This window comes from Paramisgurnus dabryanus, chromosome 19, assembly GCF_030506205.2.
Source record: "Paramisgurnus dabryanus chromosome 19, PD_genome_1.1, whole genome shotgun sequence".
Taxonomy (NCBI): domain Eukaryota; kingdom Metazoa; phylum Chordata; class Actinopteri; order Cypriniformes; family Cobitidae; genus Paramisgurnus; species Paramisgurnus dabryanus.
The window spans coordinates 18,361,512-18,382,458 of NC_133355.1; the positions used below are offsets into that span (position 1 = coordinate 18,361,512).

The 20,947-nt window shown below is 37.2% G+C and overlaps 1 protein-coding gene across 4 annotated transcripts in view; it reads left to right on the plus strand.

Moving 5' to 3' along the window:
• The window catches only part of col16a1 (collagen, type XVI, alpha 1), an 81,256-nt gene that overhangs the window by 41,520 nt on the left and 18,789 nt on the right, over positions 1-20,947 (plus strand). For 3 of the 4 annotated variants that reach the window (XM_065292280.1, XM_065292287.1, XM_065292286.1), the window contains 28 exons: positions 472-516; positions 2,198-2,275; positions 2,962-2,997; positions 3,249-3,293; positions 3,573-3,608; positions 3,762-3,884; positions 5,980-6,015; positions 7,138-7,173; positions 7,288-7,398; positions 8,843-8,887; positions 10,499-10,534; positions 10,622-10,675; positions 11,199-11,249; positions 11,325-11,456; positions 11,545-11,580; positions 11,657-11,764; positions 12,021-12,143; positions 12,329-12,382; positions 12,481-12,522; positions 12,675-12,710; positions 13,611-13,664; positions 13,764-13,832; positions 14,930-14,983; positions 15,480-15,506; positions 18,751-18,807; positions 18,980-19,021; positions 19,107-19,178; positions 20,195-20,248. In XM_065292280.1, coding sequence (XP_065148352.1) covers positions 472-516; positions 2,198-2,275; positions 2,962-2,997; positions 3,249-3,293; positions 3,573-3,608; positions 3,762-3,884; positions 5,980-6,015; positions 7,138-7,173; positions 7,288-7,398; positions 8,843-8,887; positions 10,499-10,534; positions 10,622-10,675; positions 11,199-11,249; positions 11,325-11,456; positions 11,545-11,580; positions 11,657-11,764; positions 12,021-12,143; positions 12,329-12,382; positions 12,481-12,522; positions 12,675-12,710; positions 13,611-13,664; positions 13,764-13,832; positions 14,930-14,983; positions 15,480-15,506; positions 18,751-18,807; positions 18,980-19,021; positions 19,107-19,178; positions 20,195-20,248 — 1,692 coding nt within the window. The remainder of the gene's footprint in view (positions 1-471; positions 517-2,197; positions 2,276-2,961; positions 2,998-3,248; positions 3,294-3,572; positions 3,609-3,761; positions 3,885-5,979; positions 6,016-7,137; positions 7,174-7,287; positions 7,399-8,842; positions 8,888-10,498; positions 10,535-10,621; positions 10,676-11,198; positions 11,250-11,324; positions 11,457-11,544; positions 11,581-11,656; positions 11,765-12,020; positions 12,144-12,328; positions 12,383-12,480; positions 12,523-12,674; positions 12,711-13,610; positions 13,665-13,763; positions 13,833-14,929; positions 14,984-15,479; positions 15,507-18,750; positions 18,808-18,979; positions 19,022-19,106; positions 19,179-20,194; positions 20,249-20,947) is intronic. The other variant, XM_065292290.1, reaches the window with a different exon arrangement.

The window sequence follows — 20,947 nt, forward strand, 5'->3', positions numbered from 1 at the left end:
AAGTGAATACAAGTGAATACAAGTGTCTTGTTCTTCTTCTGTTGTTCCTAGTGGCTCCCTGCTGCGAAAGGCAGCTTACCCTGAAGTAACTGCTGCTATGTCTTCTTATTAGATATCTTTTTAGGTGTTAAGTCTGCTTAATGCTACAAAGATTACATAAGCCAACAAAGACTCACAAATCAATACAACCTCATTGATTCTTTTAAATGGATAGTCGGATCACATTAAGTTTAATCTTTTCTATTTCGATATACGGTAAAAACCATGCTAAAGGGATGAGGAATACGCATTAGCTGGAAAATGCATATCTAGAATTTGCTTTAAAACTGTTTATCGGTTTAAGCCCTGAGTCACTGGTAAACTGACTGGTTTTATTCTTGCTGTAGTTTTTTTTTTTTGTACTTGTGATAATGCCAGGAGCCTTTAAAAGATCTCAGACTAATGATCCTTTATTGGCTTTGACTGTTACAGGGTCGAGCTAATCCTGTTTGTGTGGTGGGCCCTAAAGGACAAAAGGTAAAGCTAACTGATCCACTGTCACTGCATTCAGGATTCATTTAAAGAGCACCTATTTTCCAGTTCATGATTTTACACACCCTTGGTGTGTAATTACATGTTAATGATATGCAAAGGTACAAATCCCATGGTTTTTTGTTTGCTGCACGTCTACGACAGATTTCTGTCCATTGCAAAATTATTTAATTTATTTTTCATAAAGACGACGTGTTTTCAGCTTGCGTAGTGGGACTGTGATTGTGATTAAAGCCTGGAGTGGAGTGAAAGCACTTTTTTCTCTCCACTGTAAGCGTTCTGTAATCACTACGCTCCGGATCCACTCCAGGTTTTCTGACTGTTAAGCTGAGGTAAAACTTTATTTTTGCTAGCATGGACATAGTTATAATGCAGCAGCAGGAAGGCTCTGATGTTTTGGAGATCGATAAAGGTGTAAAAGACAAATGGAGATTGACTTGGCTTAGAAAATGACGAAGATTGGCAACCCTTTTACTGTAGTTTGTGGGTAAAAAAAATAAAACAGCCAGGTACTTGTCTTTCCACAGTATGCCTAGGGGTCCATATTTTGGGGGTAGTTGATATGTCCCGTATTTGATCTGCGTCCGTTTTTTTGCCTGCTATGCTGATCTGACCTCTGATACAACAGGTTTGTTAAACTTTATGTGGCGCCACAAGAACCGAGGGGCAGATGACATTAAAATCCTGTGAGAGCGATTCGAGAAATCATACAGAGGAGACTGCTATCAAAATGTTCTCGCGGTACTTTGATGTCATCCGCCTGATGGTTCTTGGGCGCCACATGAAGTCGAACAAGCGACAACAGCAGCAGAGCTGATCACAACAATTGAGAATGATCACCAACATCTGTCATCCAGTCACAGACCACCTCAAGAATACAATACAGGGGGTGATATAATACGATTTGGTGTTTGGCCTTAAATCTGAAATGCCCCAAAAAACATTTCCAACTTTGCTTGGACATTCTTGTGCTTGATTCACAGCCTGTGTAATTTAAGTATTTAATGTTGACCTTGCAAACTACAAAATCTATTTTTTTTGTCACACATAGATTAACATAAAGGTGATAACGGTTTTTAACCCTTAGTGCGGGTGTGTTTTGTTTTAGACAGATATTAAAGGTAATGGTTCAATTAAAGAACTGTGTTAAAAGTAAAGCAGTAAATTAACAAACTATTAATAAACCTAACATATGTTTTAGGCATAAGAGTTATGAATTAGTAGATTAGCTATCATTTTGACAAATGGCTTAAAGCAATACACTGTATATTCACACAAAACTATCCCGCACTGCTGCGGTGGCCCATCTTTAGTCCTGTATTTCATAGTGACAGTAGGCAACCCTATATATGCCACAGGAGACTTCAATATGACAAAAAATAGAGGCAAAATAAAAGCATAGAGGAGCAACAATAATGTACGGTAAGTGGGAAATAATATGTTTTTGAACCACAAACAACGCGGACACATTATAATACAGCAAATACACAAAATAGCGTTATTTTTAGCAATGTAATAGGTGCTCTTTAATAGAATTTCTAGGGTATTTAATTTATTTTGATTGTATTTCTAGTTAGTCATAATTATATGAACTCTATTTGGGTTTTGTGATATCACTACCTTTATTTTTTTCTGATGTATTGCTGATGTGCTATTTATTTGACAGGGCGTTCCTGGTCCGGTTGGACCAGAGGGGCTTGCTGGAGAACCGGGACCCCCAGGGCCTCCTGGACCAGCATCACCTGTGAGAACTTTTACTTATTTATAGTTTTCTACATACACGGTAGGCCTTTATACCGTATAGTATTTTTGATGTATAACAATATATTCTTTGTACTGTACTGTATAGTGTTACTTACTCTCTTAGTCGCTTTAGATGAAAGTATGCTAAATGAAAACAAAAAATAAGTTTGCAGAAATAGTGTAATACTACACTCGTATTTATAACTTAATTGATAACAACAAGTGAGGAGACAAATTGTCTGAGAATATAAGAAAAAAAAAAAAACGTTTTTTAAGGGATAGTTCACCCAAAAATGAAAATTCTGTCAACATTTACAGGTACTTACCCTCAAGTTGTTACAAACCTGTATATATTTCTATGTTCTGCTGTTTAAAAAGGAAGATATTTAAGCAATGTTTGTACAATATTTTTCTTTCCTACTATGGAAGTCAATACTGCTCCTGTTTTTTTGCTATATTACAAATATCTTAATTTGTGTTCAGCAAAACAATTAACTGTATACAGGTTTGTAACAACTTGACTGTGAGTAAATAATGACAGAACTTTCATTTTTGGGTGAACTATCCATTCAAGATAAGTTACATAATATCTAGTTAAAAGGGCCCAAACAAACACTTGTATAGTTTTCTACTATTCAATATTAATTAATTTAAGTTTTTACTCCTAACCCTTTAACATTATCATAGGGATCTGAAGGGCCTTCAGGATCTAAAGGTGACAAAGTAAGTTTAACATTAAATACATCAACTTTCATTTTAAATCAGGATACACTGTCAAAAAAATGAAACTCTGTAGCTGGGAACATTTTGTAATAATACAGTATTAAGCTTTGTTCTACTTAAAATGTTACTTGTCTCAGAACTGCTTGGCCTGACGATGGAAACACATCTATGTTAAACTTACCATTAGCCCTCACGTTCTGTCTCTTGTAATGTTTTGTATGATCATTACATTACATTCTCTGTCCATCTAGGGTGATTCTGGTAAACCTGGTAAAGATGGAAATCCAGGCGAACCAGTAAGTGCACATTTTCTCATATAGACCTATATAGAAATAATGTAAAACGAAGGCATGTGTTGAATTGATAAGGCAGAAGAACCTGATTATCCTACGGTTTAAGCGCTATCCTGATTGTTCTATCGCTGTAAGGAACAAAATGCATTTACTATCATCAACACTATAATGAGTTTTATTACCGCTGCAGCTATCAGCACATCATTTGCATGTGCAACTCAATGAGCTTTTGCAGCGGTAATCTTCATGCATACCCAATAGTGTGTTTTGTTTTGCTGACAGGGTCCAAGAGGTCCCTGGGGACCAAAAGGCGAGAAGGTAAGCTGAAGCAATATCTGAATTTCAGATTCAGAACAATTTGTTACTAATCTAAACTATAGTGAATGTTTGGATAATGTCAATGGTATTAAATATGCTTTGTGGCCTGTGTGTGCTGTATTTATTTTAATCTTTTTTTCTTTTTTTTCGCAGGGAGAACCATGTGAAGTGTGTCCAGTGACCTCTCCAGAATCTGGCAACACTTTGGCCCTTCAGGGCAAGCCTGGGCCTAAAGGAGAACCAGGGGCCCCAGGCAATGGAGATCCAGGTCCACCTGTGAGTTATTATTGACAGGTTACTGTCTTTACACATTTATGTATATGTTGCATTTGGAAATGCTCACCAGTCAATCTTTTTTCCCTTCACTTTGTAGTGCATGCCACATCCCTCACTATTAAAGGATTAGTCAATTTTCTTAAAAACCAAACCAGATAATTTACTCACCATCATGTCATCCAAAATGTTGATGTCTTTCTTTGTTCAGTTGAGAATAAATTACGTTTTTTGAGGAAAACATTCTACTTCTTATTTTAATAGACTTTAAAGGACCCTAAAAGTTTTAATGCAGTTAAAAATTGCAATTTCAACGGAGTTTCAAAGGACTCTAAACGATCCCAAACTAAGCATAAGGGTCTTATCTAGCGAAAAGATTATAATTTTTACAAGAAAAATAAAAATGCACTTTTAAACAACAACTCGTCTATCTCCGGTCCTGCGATGCATCAGCCCGACCTCACGCAATACATCATCACGTCATTAGGTCACGTATGATGTATGCCAAACTACGCCCCAGTGTTTACAAGTGTGGAGAAAGAGGACTGTTCCGACGTTGTCGAATGATACTAATTAATGTCTTTGTGTCAGTTTATTGTTTAAAATGGTCCACAAATGTGTGTTTCATATATGTAACACGTTACCTTTCCACGTCACTATGCAATTATGTGAGGTTGCGCTGGCGCGTCAAACGAACAGAGATAGACGAGAAGTTGTGTTTTAAAAGTGCATAGTTTTTATTTTTCTTGTCAAAAATGACAATCGTTTTGCTAGATGAGACCCTTATGCCTCGTTTGGGATCAAACTCCGTTGAAAAAAAACGTTAAGTGTTGAGTTAAATGTTAAGTGTTGGGGTCCATTGAAGTCCATTAAAATGAGAAAAATCCTGGAATGTTTTCCTCAAAAAACCTAATTTCTTCTGGACTGAACAAAGAAAGACATCAACATTTTGGATAACATGGTGGTGAGTAAATTATCTGGATTTGTTTTTTTAAGAAAATGGACTAATCCACTAACAACAGCACTAATATATAAAAAATTTCAAAGGTGCTTTCAAATTATGGCAGCTCAAACACACATTTTAGTCTGGGACTAGGATAAGCCAAGTTCAGGAAACCGCCCCACAATGTATTAAATTATTTAATGTGTTACTTTTTTCATTTTTCCTGAGCAAAAATTTTTTTTTAAGAAAAATATCTGAGGCTAAATTGATATTTAAATGAAACACAGTTTCATGAGCTGTGAAAGAGCAACCACTAAGGAATTAAATATTCATCTGAGTATAGTCAATACAGCACATTGCAAGATGTGACAAAGTTTTTTATGCTCTACAAACAACTAAACAAATTTAAGTTGGATAAGCAAAAAAAATTTTTTTTGTTGCTGCCTGTCTGAACAAAAGCCTTGGGGTAACATCCTGGAACTACTGTTAACACCCAATACTCTAATTTCATTTTAGTATGTTTTGCTGCATGGTAGATGCTTCATCATTGCGAAAAGAACTTGCTGACGAAGCTGTTCAACCTAGCGGACGCACCATATTTATGCCAAGCTTGATGAAATAAGCCGACGATCAGCGAGCTCCTCTCCGCCTGCTGTTGTTGTATTGAATGAATAATGCTGTCCCCGTTCTGCTTCCCTTTCACAGAGAACAGATATTCTATCACGCTTCATTATAACTTCAGGGACCACGACTCGCTCCTATTGCCCATGAAATTCACACAGTCTTTTATACGGTACCTTAAACTATAGGTCATTTCCCTCTGTTAGTAGTGTCAGCTGCAGTTTTACTCATTGACTTAAGTAAGGACCTTTCCGTCTTTTCAGCCCATTAAAAGTTTTCCCTCTTTTCCTTATGGATAAATTCAGACCAAGAGGATTCTGTGCGGCGCTCCATGATATCCTTGTTCGCATTTCTCTATATAGATTTCCAATACCGTCACAATCTATTCCTCATATCTAGTTAAGGGACTGAAATGGAGCATGTGGGAGGGAGATTGTGATGGTTTAAATGCAGTGGGGTAGTCGCGGTTAGCTGAGATGACATAAATGTCATGATTAGAGAGACTGATATTTTAATCTGCTTCTTCTTTTATAGGGTCCTCCAGGATTGGGTGGCAAAGCAGGGGAGAAGGTGTGTGTTTACCCTATTTAACTACATCCTAAAACTCATAAATCATCTGCATGATTATATTAGGACACATCATTAATGGTGTTATCATGTGTTTTTGTTATATTGTGGCACTGGAAAGGTCATAGGTTTAGTTTTTCAGGAAACACAGATAGTGATCAAATGTGTAACCTGATCAAAGGTAATAGCTTTGTATTAAAGCATCTGCTTAATGTGTAAAGGAAAATTGGCTGTGTTTGCTAAGGCATTATTGTAAAATTTGCTCATAAATAGCGGTTTGATTTTAACAAACCCTAAAAAATGAGTATTAAATTATGTATGTGTATAGACATTATTGAAATTGTATGTCTTATTGAGATTAACAAAGCTATTGCGATTTCTTTTACCTTGAGGATGATCATTATGAAGGTGGGTTTTAAATCACGTCTAGGTACCAGAACACGATCAATCCTGACACTAACAACATCAGACTTTTATTTGCCAAAGTCACACAAGCTTGAACTAAAAAAATAAATGCTGTTAATGTCTTCTTTGTAACCTTGAATGAACCTGCATTAGTGCCCCTAGTGGACTCTCCAACCAAAAGATGCAGCAATATTTCAGCTACTAGGAGAAAAGTATTTCAGAGTAAGCAGAAATGTAGGCAGATGGATACAATTCCTATAAGCCTGTGTAGTGTTTTGGACTAGGGAAGGACTCACAGTTTGTTTACACAATGTAAATAGATCCAGTTAAAAAATTGAAAACTTTTAATATAAAACATACTGTAATGAAGTTGTTAGATGTTACTCTATTTCAGACTGTGCTCCATTAAATGACCACCTTATTTGGCCCTGGACTGTTTGTTATGCATTTCCAGGAAAACATTTGCAGATGCAATCTAAGTACACAACCAGACACAAAGACAATGAAATAAAAGTTTATGTGTCGACAGCTGTTTCCAGTTGAAGAGCTTTTACTCAAAAGTCAGCAAATGCATGTTGTGACAACTACAGCGCATTGCATCATGTATTCCAGACTAAAAGTCATCCTGCATTTTTCATTAAAATTCAGAGTGCTGAATAGCTGAAAGTGTCACACCGTAGTCTTACAGACTTACAAGTTGTGTCTGTGATTCTTTCGCAGGGGGAACCAGGAGCAAATGGAGCCAGAGGTGAAAAGGTGAGCATGTGCAGTAGTTTGAATTGTAAATGAGCAGGATGAAAAATATTTCCACTGTTGTGAAGTCTGCGGTATTGTAACTTAATTTAGCATCAAAACGTTTTTGATTCTTAGGGTGAACCTTGTACTGGCTGTCCTACTCTTGGAGATCTTCCGGTGGGCATTCTGAATAAAGCTCCGAAGGGAGAGAAAGGAGATCCAGGTTTTGGACAGAAAGGAGAGCAGGTTAATATGACCAAGTAGAGCTGATGTTCCCTACCAAAGCCGAGAGAAGCTATGCAATATTTTTATTTTTGCTTGAGCTCGCTGTCCCATGATCATGACTTAACTTACTCGTGATCTCGAGATAACAAAAGTTGTTTTCTTGCAATCTTAAAAAAAAACAGAAGTATGTGTGCTCGATAGAACATGTTGGTTTGTTTGGAGATAGAAAGAGCATATCTAGCAAAATTAGCATGGATGAACAAATACAATTTTACATGGATCAGGGATTTGCTCAAGCTGTAATAGATCACACTTTTTAGATTTCTGATATTTATTTAAATAAACTGTTAAATGCTAACGAACATAGGGTGCATCCCAATTCAGGGTTTGGATCCTTTTAAGGCCAAGGACTTTGAAGGCAAGGCTCAGTTTTTGAAGGCTGATTTGGTCTAGCCTGCGGGGGGAGTTGCGTCATTTTCTGTTCCCGCATACAACGCTTGTCAGCGGGACACAACAGCTGAGACCTATCAGATTATTATTATTATTATTTAGAAAATATGACACATTGATGCAGATTAAACTAACCAAAAGTATGCAAAATTCACTACCTTTAAAAATATACAAAAGTAAAACGCAACATGCACAATATTGCAGCCATAATATTAATTCGCATCACTTAAACATCATTTATAATAGTAAAACAATGACAAGACATTTAATTTGCAAAATATATACTTTTTTTAACTACAGTTCTGAATGTTTATTTCAAAATATCCAGGAGTCACAGGCGCGCATTGAATCTTGGGATAGCCAAGGCTGTGAAGGATACATCTATGCATCATGAGTTTCAGGGGAAAAAGGCCACATTTGGAGGCTTGCATGTGAAGGAGCCTGCGAATTGGGACAGCCTTTGTTGCGGGCCAGTGATGTCATTGGCATTAAAATACATCCTTATAAGGCCGCTGCCCCTGAATTGGGATGCACCCATTGAAACGTGTACATTAATTTAGAGATGGTCCCTTAATTCATGAAACAGGCAACAAACTGTACATCTTGATGTGTAAGTTGCTTTGGACAAAATTTGTGCATAAATCATATAAATCCTTGCAGACAGCATTTTGGAAATATCCATGTGGCATCCTGAAATGCAGTAAATTACAATGCAGTGCAGTGTTTCTGATTTCCACATCAGTGGTTGCATAGGATTATGCAGGGATGCATATACTGTCTCATGCGTAATCCCAGACAATCCTGATCTGTGTAAATCCATGTGTCTGTTTCAGAAATAAGCCTCGGGCATAAGCTCTTTTAATAAACGATTGTAACGACAGATTGGGGAATTAATCAGCCAGGGTTAGGTTAACTAAGTGTTAAACAAGAGAATATGCAGTGAAATTCCTCTCTCTCTCTCTTGTGTTTCTATCTTATTCTCATTTCTCTCTTTCTGATTTTCATGCACACACAGGGAGATCCAGGTCCAAGTGGCCTCGCTGGACTGAAGGGTGAAAAGGTAAACCTGACAGGTTTCTAGAAACCCACCAATTCTGAATCTGCATTTCTGTGAATCTATGGTAGTTGAAATTATGATAAACACATTCATGTGTACATTGGCTCCAAAAAGTGGACACATTTTTAAAGGGGACATTTCACAAGACTTTTTTAAGGTGTCTAATAAATCTTTGCTATCCCCAGAGTATTTTGGACTGTGCTCCATCAAATGACTACCTTATTTGCCCCTGGACTATTTGTTATGCATTCAGTAAAACATTTGCAAATGTAATCTAAAGAACACCAAATACACAAAGTAATGTGCTTTTTAACCACGAAATATGGGCTCTTTAATGGTATTATCCCCTTCTGACATCACAAGGGGAGCCAAATTTCAATAACCTGTTTTTTCACATGCTTGCAGAGAATGGTCTACCAAAACTAAATTACTGGATTGTTATTTCACACATTCTCTAGGTTGATAGAAGCACCGGGTACCCAATTAAAGTACTTAACTCTTTCCCCACCAGCATTTAAAAAAAAAGGTGCCAGCCTTTTTATGATTTTCACAAAATTTAAATGCTTCCCAGAAAATTTTCTCCTTTAAATGTATAAACATACAATATATCAAGTGAAAGAAAAGACCCTTTGCTTTAAAAAGAAAACATTTCATCCCACCTTTATTTTTTCTCTTTTTATCACCTATCAAATATGGGTAGGTTTCTTCAAAAATACCAAATTTTGAGCAAAAAGCTGAGATAATTGCATTTTTGTAAATGATCAGATTCAGAACGATAATCAAACATACACAGAGTTTGAACTGTGTGGAATTAGAAATTACTTTTACATTTTATAAGTTTTACGTTTTATGGATAATAGCGGAAATATGGATTGCCGGAAAAACTCGTCAATGGCAGGGAAAGAGTTAAAGGTGTAGTGTGTAACTTTTAGAAATATCGAATGACAGAAATGCAATGTAATTTACATAACTATATTATCACAGGTGTATAAAGACCTTACATAATGAACTGTTATGTGCTTATTACCCTAGAATGAGCCTTTTTTATCTACATACACCGCGGGTCCCCTTGCATGGAAGCCGCCATTTTGTGCCGCCATGTTTTTACAGTAGCCCTAAACAGACAAACAGCTCTACAGAGCGCGTTTTGTAACTAGTTCTGTATTTGTCCTAGACAACATGTTTGTCCTGTGGTGGCTACCGTAGCTTCTCTATGCGTTTCAGTGAACGGAGGACTGAGCGGTTGGCTGCAATTCACAATCTCACTGCTAGATGCCACTAAAATCTACACACTGCACCTTTAAACATGGAAAAAGTCAGATTTTCATGATATGTCCCCTTTAAGTAAAAGGCGATACAGGTAGTTGTTAGAGTTATAGTTAAGTTTAATGAAATTCATACACTTGGCTTATGTTACAAATACTTTTTGGAGCCACTGTGCATATCAACAACATATGCGATCTTTGTTGATCCTTAAAAGGAAATTTTGTAAACCATCCAAAGCAGAGGAGCTCTGCTGATACATTATAAACTAAAATCAATAGTAGTTCTTTGTTATACAAGCCAATCCAATACAAAGTGATGGTCTCACGCTGTTGACACTGTTTGTCATAGGGTAACGCTGGCAGTAAAGGAAACGAGGGCAAAACTGTGAGTAAGCATTTTTCACTATTAGTCTGCGACAATTATTTATGTATAATACTGTAACATGAATCTGTTGATGTTTTTTTTTTTCAGGGAAAACCTGGGCCAAGAGGACAGGGTGGTAAAGATGGGAATAAAGGAGCCAAGGTGATTAAGCTCAACTCAAGAGTTTGTTAATCTACATCAATTGTAGAGTGTAAAATTAGGCGTTATACAGCTATCATACATCATCTTAATTATAACCTCATCAGAAGATATCAGGATATCCCGCAGTGGGAGATTAATGCCGCCATGTCCAATCAGGTGTAATGGGACAAGTTTTCAGTGACAAGCAATTTGTCTGTTCACGCTGTATGTGAACCTGCTGTCTCACGCTCTGCCTTTCAAAAGATGTTTGATTTTTATTAATACAGTATTTGATTTAACGATAAGATTCTGTTGTGGGCGGGGCTATGACAAAAATAGAAACCAGTCTGGTTGGAGATAAAGTAGATTAACATGAAAGGGCTTTAATGGCTTTATCACAGCACAACCACATCTGGTTAGGTTATAGGGTACGATCAAAATCTTTTTCTGCTAGAGAAATTGCAGAGTCACAGTAAAGCCTTGTATTTACTAGAAAAAATACAGAGAATATTGCATATACATTGGATATATGTATATATTACAGGGTGATTCTGGTCTTCCTGGTATAGGAGAAACTGGTCCAAAGGGTGAAAAGGTGCGTAACATGCATTTAACAGTCACAGTTTTTGTACCCAAATAGGACAAATACTAAACATGCTCTTTATCTAAGGGGGACTCGTGTGGTGTGTGTGAAAGCACTGCCTCTGAGGTGGGAGGTTTCCCACCTACGATAAAGCTTACAGGTGAACGTGGCCCTCCAGGACCCCCAGGGCCACCTGGAGAAGGAGTCGAGGGCAAACAGGTAAGTCTGACTCTGTTCTGCAGGTGGGGCAGTTTTGAACTTGAGGAGCCAAAAACTCACTTGGATTTTAAAAATGGTCTCTCAACAGGGACCTCCAGGTCTACAGGGATTTAAAGGGGTGAAAGTAAGTTTTTAAATTAAAGAAGTACAAAAAATAGGATATTTTTATTAAGAATTAGGTTAACATTTTTTATCTGTAGGGTGATCAGGGATTACAAGGAGACCCAGGTGTTTCTGGTACACCTGGAGCAACAGGACCTCAAGGAGAACCAGGGAGGAATGGCCTTAATGGAGTAAAAGGAGAAAAGGTCAGTGTTGCATATCATTGATCATGTGGCTGCATATAAATTACACTGGAATAAATGACTCTCCGTCAGAGAATATTAAAATAGTAATTCATCATGTTGATTTAATAGAGAACACCTTTAGAAAAAAGTATGCACAAACAAAAATATCTCTGTAGAAAGCACATCTGTTGAACTGGATTTCTGCTCTCTTGTAATATACTGAAAAAGACTGCGCCTTTTCTCCTTTGTTAATGCACATGTGTACGTCATTCGACAGGGAGATGCGTGTGACAGCTGCCCATCATTCCCTGAAGGAGATGGAAATGTGGTTGGCTTACCAGGACCCAAGGGAGAAAGGGGAGAACCAGGTTTGCCAGGACAGGCTAAAGATGGAAAACAGGTGAGTTTTTGTATTAAAGCTTGATTAGTTGTTTGTTGAAAGCAAGCAGCAGTTATTGTTAGTATGAGGGACTGTTTGGTTTATCCTAAGTACCATTAATATTATACATAAGTGATGCCTCAACTCAGGTGTGTTATTATTTAATCAGACATTTGGTCTCCTTTTGCTTTGTCTATATTTTGTAGGGTAAACCTGGACCACCAGGTCTCCAGGGACCACCGGGACTCAAAGGAAGTCAGGTAAAGTTACAAGCCCAGCTGATATGCAAAGAGCATTTGAGTAATATCAGTTATTGTAACTTCAATACTGTAACTTTTCACTATATTTATTTCATTAGGGTGAAGCCGGACCTCCAGGTGTTGGCCTTCCAGGACCGCAGGTAACGTAATGCTAGAGTAATCAGTCTGGTTTAGTTTCTGAGAATCAAACTCATTGCTTTCTTACTTTTTAAAGAAAAGTGCAAGCCTCTGCCGTATTCAGCAATTATTTGAATGCACCAGCCCTTTGTAATTTTTCGATGTTCTCATCTAGGGTGAGCAGGGACCTAGAGGTTTTCCTGGAGCTGCTGTAAGTACACAGAAACTCTCATTTTCATCTTTTCATGTAGAAGATTTAAGTTATGCAAATTTTAAGCTGAAGGAAAAGTTTGTGAAACCTTTAAATTATCTGTAATTTTGCATAATTGTCTCCTAAAGGCTAAACTGATTCATCTGAGTTGATGATAACAACACGTGTAACCTTTAGCACAGTTAAATCTTTACAGAACACATCATTTGTTGAATGCAAATTATAGCTGCTACTTTAACTCTTTATCTGCCAGCGTTTAAAAAAAAAACAGTTTTTTTATGATTTTCACAAAAGTTGAATGCCTTCCAGAAAATTTTCTTCTTTAAATATATAAACATACAATATATCAAATGAAAGAACAGACACACTGCTTTCAAACAAAAACGTTTCCTTATTTGTTCTCTTTTTATCACCTCTCAAATATGGGTAGGTTTCTTCAAAAATATCAAATTTTGAGCAAAAAGTTGAGATAATTGCATTTTTGTGAAGGACTTTTGATAGAGATCAGATGCAGAGCGAGGTTCATAGAGTTTGAATTTTTTTGCCCTAAAGGAATATTTCCAGGTTTTAAAAGTTGGGCAAGAGTGCCACCTTGTGGATAATAGCGGAAATCTGGATTGCAATAAAAACTCGTCATTGGCAGGGAAATAGTTAATATCTCAGGCTGGTTTATTACTTTTTATTTTCTATGCTGTTAATAAATGTAGAGTAGGGATGATATCACACCCATCGCTTTTGATGCAAACCTGAGTCTGAAGTTTTTCAGTGTTGTGAAACCATGTATTATTTATTTGGTTGTACACTAGAAAATCATTTTTAAAGATAGTCTTGGGTACAGCCAATGTAAACTCTGAAATTATTCACAACGGGTGTCAGTGATATCTTAAATGTCTTAAACAGGGTCCTGAAGGACAACAAGGACCGGCTGGGCCAATGGGACCCGGAGGTCAGAGGGTAGGTCACCACCACTATCACGCAGTGTTTTTAAGGACAAAATAGATAACGGATCATCCCTTGGTTGTATCTTAATTCCTTATTACTTCACATCAATAGGGTCCAAAGGGAGAAATAGGACCGCCAGGGCCACAAGGGCCAGCAATCTCAGGACAAATTGGGCCACCGGTAAGTACAGGTGTCATGTTACAATGTGATCAAATCACTATTCATAAATAAAGTGGCTATAGCACACATATAGAGGCTGTTTACACTTGGCATTAACATGCGTTTTCGTCGATCGGATCACAAGTGGACGACATTAATGCCAGGTGTAAACGGTGTTCAAACGTTTTGAGCTCGACCACTTTGGACCACTTTCAACCACATTCAGAGGTAGTCGAAACCACTTTCGATCGGATTGCTTTTGTAGTGTAAACGCACATGTGGTTGAATGTGTTCAAACAGCCACACGCGACCGCCTTCTCTCCGCCCATTTATCTAATCTGAGGTACTGAACACAATGTTTTACATCTTTTCTGACTTCTGGCATGAACACACGGTGAACAGTGCTATTTTAAGCCTTTCATTAATAAAACTAAAGCAGCTGATCTCCGTAGTTTTGTTTTGAAAGCGTGTGAAAGTTGCGCGATCCTATTTCACCAATTGCGCTGAAATATCAGAGAAAGCTCTAACATATGCATGTACAAAACTCTGTGCAGCGTGTTCACGTAGACTCCGACATATTAGTTTGCGTCCATATAAACTCATAATTATTCCCGCTCGCGTTTGAATGACAGCAGAGAGACTCGCCCACCGTCTCACAGACCGCCCCCTCATAGTATTCAGGACAGAAGCGGTCGAAAGTGGACAAAAGAGATGGATTTAAATACCAGGTGTAAACGTAATGTGTCTCTCTCGTCCACTTGTGATTCGATCGATGAAAACACATCTTAAAACCAAGTGTAAACAGCCCCATACTGTACATTTTTGGGTAGATGTCAGTTTGGATAGACACTAAAATTTCCATTATTAACATAAAGACGGCATCTAGCTACAGTATATCATTATATATTATAATGTATATCTGTATGTCATTAATTATGTATTGACCACATCAATATATCTAAAAGCCACATATGTACACTTTACATAAAAATAACTACAAAAAATAAGATCACACTGGTTCAGAACAAAAGCATGGACAGAATGATCATTAAAGTGCTTTTTGTTTGTTTCTTATTGTTGTACATGATTTCCAGTACTGTATGTATTTTGTATCATAGGGCAGGGATGGTACGACAGGAAATCCTGGAGTGCCGGGACAAAATGGAGTACCTGTAAGTGAACATCGCTCATATATTCTCTCTGTATCATCCCTCTAGTTTTCTGCAGTCCTGTCATCTCCTCTTTTTTCCTCTGCTGCGGCACAAGATCTTTCCCTAACAACTTTGCATGTCGTCTATTCGTAATCACAATTCATTGGGATCTGGAGATGGCATCAAATGAACCTCCGGAAGCTTCTGAGACAGCAGCGAGGGCTTGTTGTCTTGCCAAAGCTCGTCTCATTAAAAAAGCAACGGCAGTGTCATCTGTTGTCTCCACATCAGATGTTAATTACCTGGGGCTTTGTCACTGAGCGCTAGAGGGGGGAATCTAGAGACAGACCAGGGCCGTCTCTGACTAAGCCTGGATCCCTAACTGCAACATATTGTCTGCTTTCATCACGTCACCTGTCGCTGATTTTCACTGATTCACGCTCATCTCTCCAAGCCTGAAGACTTCTATTCAATAACACTGTCTAACCGAGTTTTTGTGTGTGTGTGTGTCTTTCAGGGATCCAAAGGGCCTAAGGGTGACAAGGTAAGTGTATGGATCAGTGAGCTGGTGATTTGGAGGTCATTCAGAGTAGTGTGAGTGTATGTGATATTAGGAACCAGCGTATAAGAGTCCTAGGGTTGGATACAGAGAATAGGTTGTTACTTAAATTATAAACATACTAAAAACTTAAAGTAATTCCTTACAGTTATCGCTCCGAGATAATACAGTTGTTATTAATCATATAAAATGTAATTTATGTTATTTTTTGTGTTTATAAAATACCTAAAAATATGGTATATGGTAATATAATGTAATTATCAGAAGAATTATTTGGTCGCTTCTTTAAAATAATCCTTAACTGAATCATGAAATGGACACATAATTGAAACCCAAATCATTCAATTCATTACGATTCCCGTCTCGAAAGATGTCTGACTGAAGAGTTTGACAGTACTGAAAAAGTTAAAAATGCCCTCAGGCTGAAACAGAGCTATTAATTGCTGAATATTACAGCTGCTGTCATTTGTAATCTACCATCACGGAGTATCAAAGAGAAAGAAATTGAGCGTGAGGGGAATAAGGAAGAGAGACCTCGAAAGCAAAGCACCGGAAATGCTTCACGTCTTCTTTTGTCTCCAGGACTAATTTGTCTGAACATAAAGAAAGTGGCAGCTGATATCAATTGATGCATATGTCTCCTAAAGTGTGATGAAGTGCTCTGTCATTCCTGTTGAATGTCGGAATATAATTATCCAGGAAAGCTCTTTGTAATCCTGACACATTAAAGTATTGCTTAGTATTTAGTAGCTAATATTGTATGCCAAAGTTGCATGGCAAATGGTTAAATGGAAAAAATAACTGGGATTTATGAAGCGTACTGAGCTGTTTCTTATTTGCAAAAAGATATGGGTTACACTTTATTACTTCAGACATCCTATTAACTATAAGTAACTTTACAACTGCATGTCAACAAATTCTTATTCATTTGTCACTACACTGTAAAAAATCAGAATAAAAGTTTAATCTTTCTTGACTAGTGATGAGTTGAAAGGAATTATTTCAACTTTAATTTTTATCATTTATTGCAACTCCACACTAGTCAAGAAAGTTGAAATAAATTGTAAATTCAAGTTGATTCAGCTTAAAAATGTAAATGCAACAATAAATTTTTACAGTGTACATGTCAACTAACTCTCATTAGAGTATTAGTAGACTGAGGTAGGGTTAGTATCCTAAATGGTAACACTTTACTTGAAGGGGTGTTTATAAGACTGACATGACACCTTCATAATCATGACATGACACTTGTCATTATAACAACTGTCATTAAGTGTCATTTCTTCAATAATGTAATTTTTAATGCAAAGATGACATTGTTTGAGGTGTCTTTGTTATGACAACTTGACAAAAACCAAAACATCATAACTTGTCATAAATCTGTCATAAACTTGACATAGCAAAAAAATTATCATACTTAAGAAACTTCCTAGCTTTAAAGGTTAACATGACATTAAACTGTTATTTAAATGTCAGTAAGTGTTAATACTATTTCAAATTATTTTAAATACCTTAACAAAATGCAACAGACACGTCAAAATATTATACTTAACGTTATGTATGTGCACAATACATAAAAACTGACAACTAACAGAACTGTTCTTCCTCACACAGAGGGTTCTGAAATTTTCTGACATAGAAGAAAAAACTAACGAAACATTTAATAAATTTAATTTAATGTAATTAACTTTGCAGTAATATGGACCCATCGCTGCATGGCTTAACCCAATATTATACTGTTTCATTTAATTTTAGGTGAATCAGTCTCCAAATGCAATAAAATATTATTTGAACAATTTGAATTATTATTATTATTATTATTGAATGATTGATTTTATCTCTTACACACATGGGCGAAACTTAAAAATAAAACATTATGTACTGAAGAATATTCATGACGCTGTTATAAAACTATTTGACAGAGTTTAATGACAAATTAAATTTGTATCACTGGTAAAAAGTGATCAGTGATGTTGTCTTGGTAATGTCAAGTTGTCATGACAAGTTATGATGTATTGATTAATGTCAAGTTGTCATAACAAAGACATCTCAAACAATGTCATCTTTGCATTAAAAATAACATTATTTAACAAATGACACTTAATGACAGTTGTCATAAACATGTATAAATCTAATTCATGTTCATGGTACGTGTCATGTCTTATGAACAACCCTTCAAGTAAAGTGTTACCAAATTGACAAGTAGTAGTAAAACTACCTATAGTCAGTTGAATGCCTATTAAGGAATCTCAGTAAAGTGTTAGTAGATATTAAGCAGACAGTCAACTAATACTCTAATGACTGATAGTTGACAAAAAGTTTTGACATAATGTTTCTTGGCAGTGTTGAACACAACCACACTTTGATGAAATCCACCCACTCCTTGTGTTTTATTCCCCATTAAACCAAAGTACACTCATTAGACATGCCGTTTTGATTCTCTTATCAATGTGAGGTGCCCTTTAAGATTGAACCAATGCTGGGTTATTATAACCCACAGTTGCATAACAACAACAACCCAACATTGGGTGATTTTAACCCAGCACTGAGTACTTTTTAACCCAGCAAAATATTTACCCTGCATGAGTTAAAAATAACCCAGCCATTTTTGGGTGAAGATGATGAGGCTGCCATGTGGTACAATGTTTTATTCGGTGTCAGCGATTTTGCTATGTGAATGCTGAGTACAGTTTGTTGACACACAAGGTGATTATGGATTCCAGTCTGGTTTTGTCACAATGTTTGCTTCTAGTATAAATGAACAGGTTTATTAAATATTTGCATTTTGAAACTTGAATTGGGCTGAAAGCATAAAGTACAAATAAGATTATTTTGTTAGCAAGGAGGATTCTCTCCTTTGTTAACAAAATAACACTGTTGAAAATCAGAGGAACAAACAGCTTACTTATTTGTGCAGGGCTGTTGCTGGTTATTGTCAACATTAATATCTTTCAGAGATATTAATGATGTGGAGGATTCAATAAAACAAGTTCAAGATCCAAATACAGAGGTGCTGAATACAGACCCTATTGAGCTCTAGACCGTAACAATATCTGGGGACTTGAGGGTCAGTCTTTCGATTTGGTCAGTCAGCAAACGCCTAGCCATGCCCAAGCAACCACCAGAAAACAAAGTCGTGGCAACCACATACAGCACCATGACTTGCGAACGTACAGGCTAGGACAATTGTATTTGCCACTTTAACCAATGTGTTTTTATTTTGTCATAGGGTGAACCAGGAGAGTGTAACTGTGTGCAAAATATCTTCCCTGGAACTGGCGGCCCTGTGAGCTAAAACTTTATTTTATTGGTTTTATTCAGGGATACATTACAATAACACACCCTCACACATGAACTCTCAATGGATAATATATTTAGGATTACTTTATATTAAATTGATCATATTATATACAATTTATGTATAGAAAGTGCAGAATTTGATTGCTCTTGTCCTGTAGGGTGTGCCAGGTGGTGAAAGCAGGTGGCAGCCTGGTCCTCAGGTATGCTTTAATTCTCTGTTTAGTCTGAGTTCAATTGGACCCAATACATATCTTCAGTCATTCCAATGTTCTCAATGTGTTTCAGGGGCCCCCTGGACCACCAGGTCCTCCAGGTCCCCCGGGACCCCAAGGCTTTGAAGGAAACCCAGGTCCACAGGTGAGTATGAAACAGATGGAAACTCACGTGCCATGCATTGGCATCAGGGTGACCCCTCTGCTCTTCCTCCACCTCCCTCTCTTTCTCTCTTTCTGTCTTTGTGGGGCTTTTGTATTGGGGAGGCCTGCATGGTAACTATAGGCTTCGGCTAAAGCTTCAGCTAATTTAAATGCACCAATAAAATGTCAGTAATTATATAAAATTAAATTTTAATGCAGCAAATAAATAGTTTAAACTGTCATTAATTTATAAAAGTGAATTAAATGTAACATCAGCTGAATTGTAGTAGTATTGCAATAAGTCAGGATGTTTAAGAAGTAATGTAATCTAGGTTGTAAAATTTAAAATTGCACGCTTTAAACGGGCTTCTGGGAATTTTGGTTCGTGCAGTGGGATGTGCTTTTTGAATGGCTGTGCTTTTAAAAAGTAAATGTAAACGTAGCTATAAATCATAGTCTTAATGTACATTTCTGTTCATTTAAAGTCTTAATGTAAATTTAAAATAAAAATATTAATGTAATGTAATGTAAACCTAATTAACCTTAATTAATAAGTGGTTTGGGATAATGCTGCTTTTTCTGTTTAAAAACCATGCAGAGCTCACTGTGAGGTTGCCCGTATTTAATCCATCTGTATTTATCTGTCATTAAACTAGCTGGTAAAGTAAAGTAAATTAAATTGTAGCCCGAGTGTTGTGCAGATTTCAGGCACTCATTATTTTCCTCTAATTTAACAAATTCTTAACAAGTAAACTAAAACGTATCTGCAAGATCTCACCGTGAGCACTGAGTGGTCTTTAACCTGGTATTGTGTTGCTTTCCCAAGCCTCAGATGAACTGAATAAAAAAAAAATAGGCAGAGAAAGGCAAGCAAAATGTAAATGTCTACTCCGAGCTGGAACACAAACCAGGAGAGGGTCCAGGGCTTTGTCTACTTTTCCTCTGCCCCGCTGGAGAAGGAGGTGTCCAGATTGTGGCCACAGGCTAAACCAATTCAACCTCAGTTCCTTCTTACAGGGTATCCCTGGCAACGATGGCCTACCAGGGAAACAGGGTCCACCCGGCCAACCAGTGAGTAACCAGACAGGGGGATGAGCTAGTGAAGTGCAACAACATAAATATCAAAACAAAAAAGCAAACGGATTGGTTGGTCGACCTCTGTTTTAGAAGTGGAAGTAGAAGTTAATCTGTTGAGAAAATTCACAGTGCAGAGATACAGAGATACCAGTAAGCATTTTTGAGTATCTTTTCTCAACCCAGTGTGAGTCACTTTTATTGCACTGTATCCTTTATGGGTGCCTATGGTCCTATTACCCTTTCAATGTTAACTTACAGTCTCCAAGGCTTTGTGTAATGGTAAACAGTGCCATTGTATTGAGTTACAGTTAGAGTAGCCATTACCGAGAGTGATTTGCGGCACAGAAAGAGCCATTAGATCTTTGGTTGAAAGCAGGATTTCTGCATTAATGTCCCTGTCTCTCTGCACGCATATTTTTTCAGCTGGCTGTAGGCCCGTCCCGTAGTCAGAGCCTGCAGCGGAAATTTGGCTGGACTTCAGTCGGCACAGCTCTGCTCCACTTCTGTCAACAGATCCCGACCACCAAGTTCTTCCAGAGCACAATCAGATAATCCGCCTCTGAACCATGTCACCGTTTAACTTTCGTTTTCCAGACTCATAGGAAATGACCTTGCAGTCACTGATCTCAGAACGCTTTAATCGTAATGTTACGTCATTAATATGCTATTAAATTCTGTCTTAAAGTCAAAAGC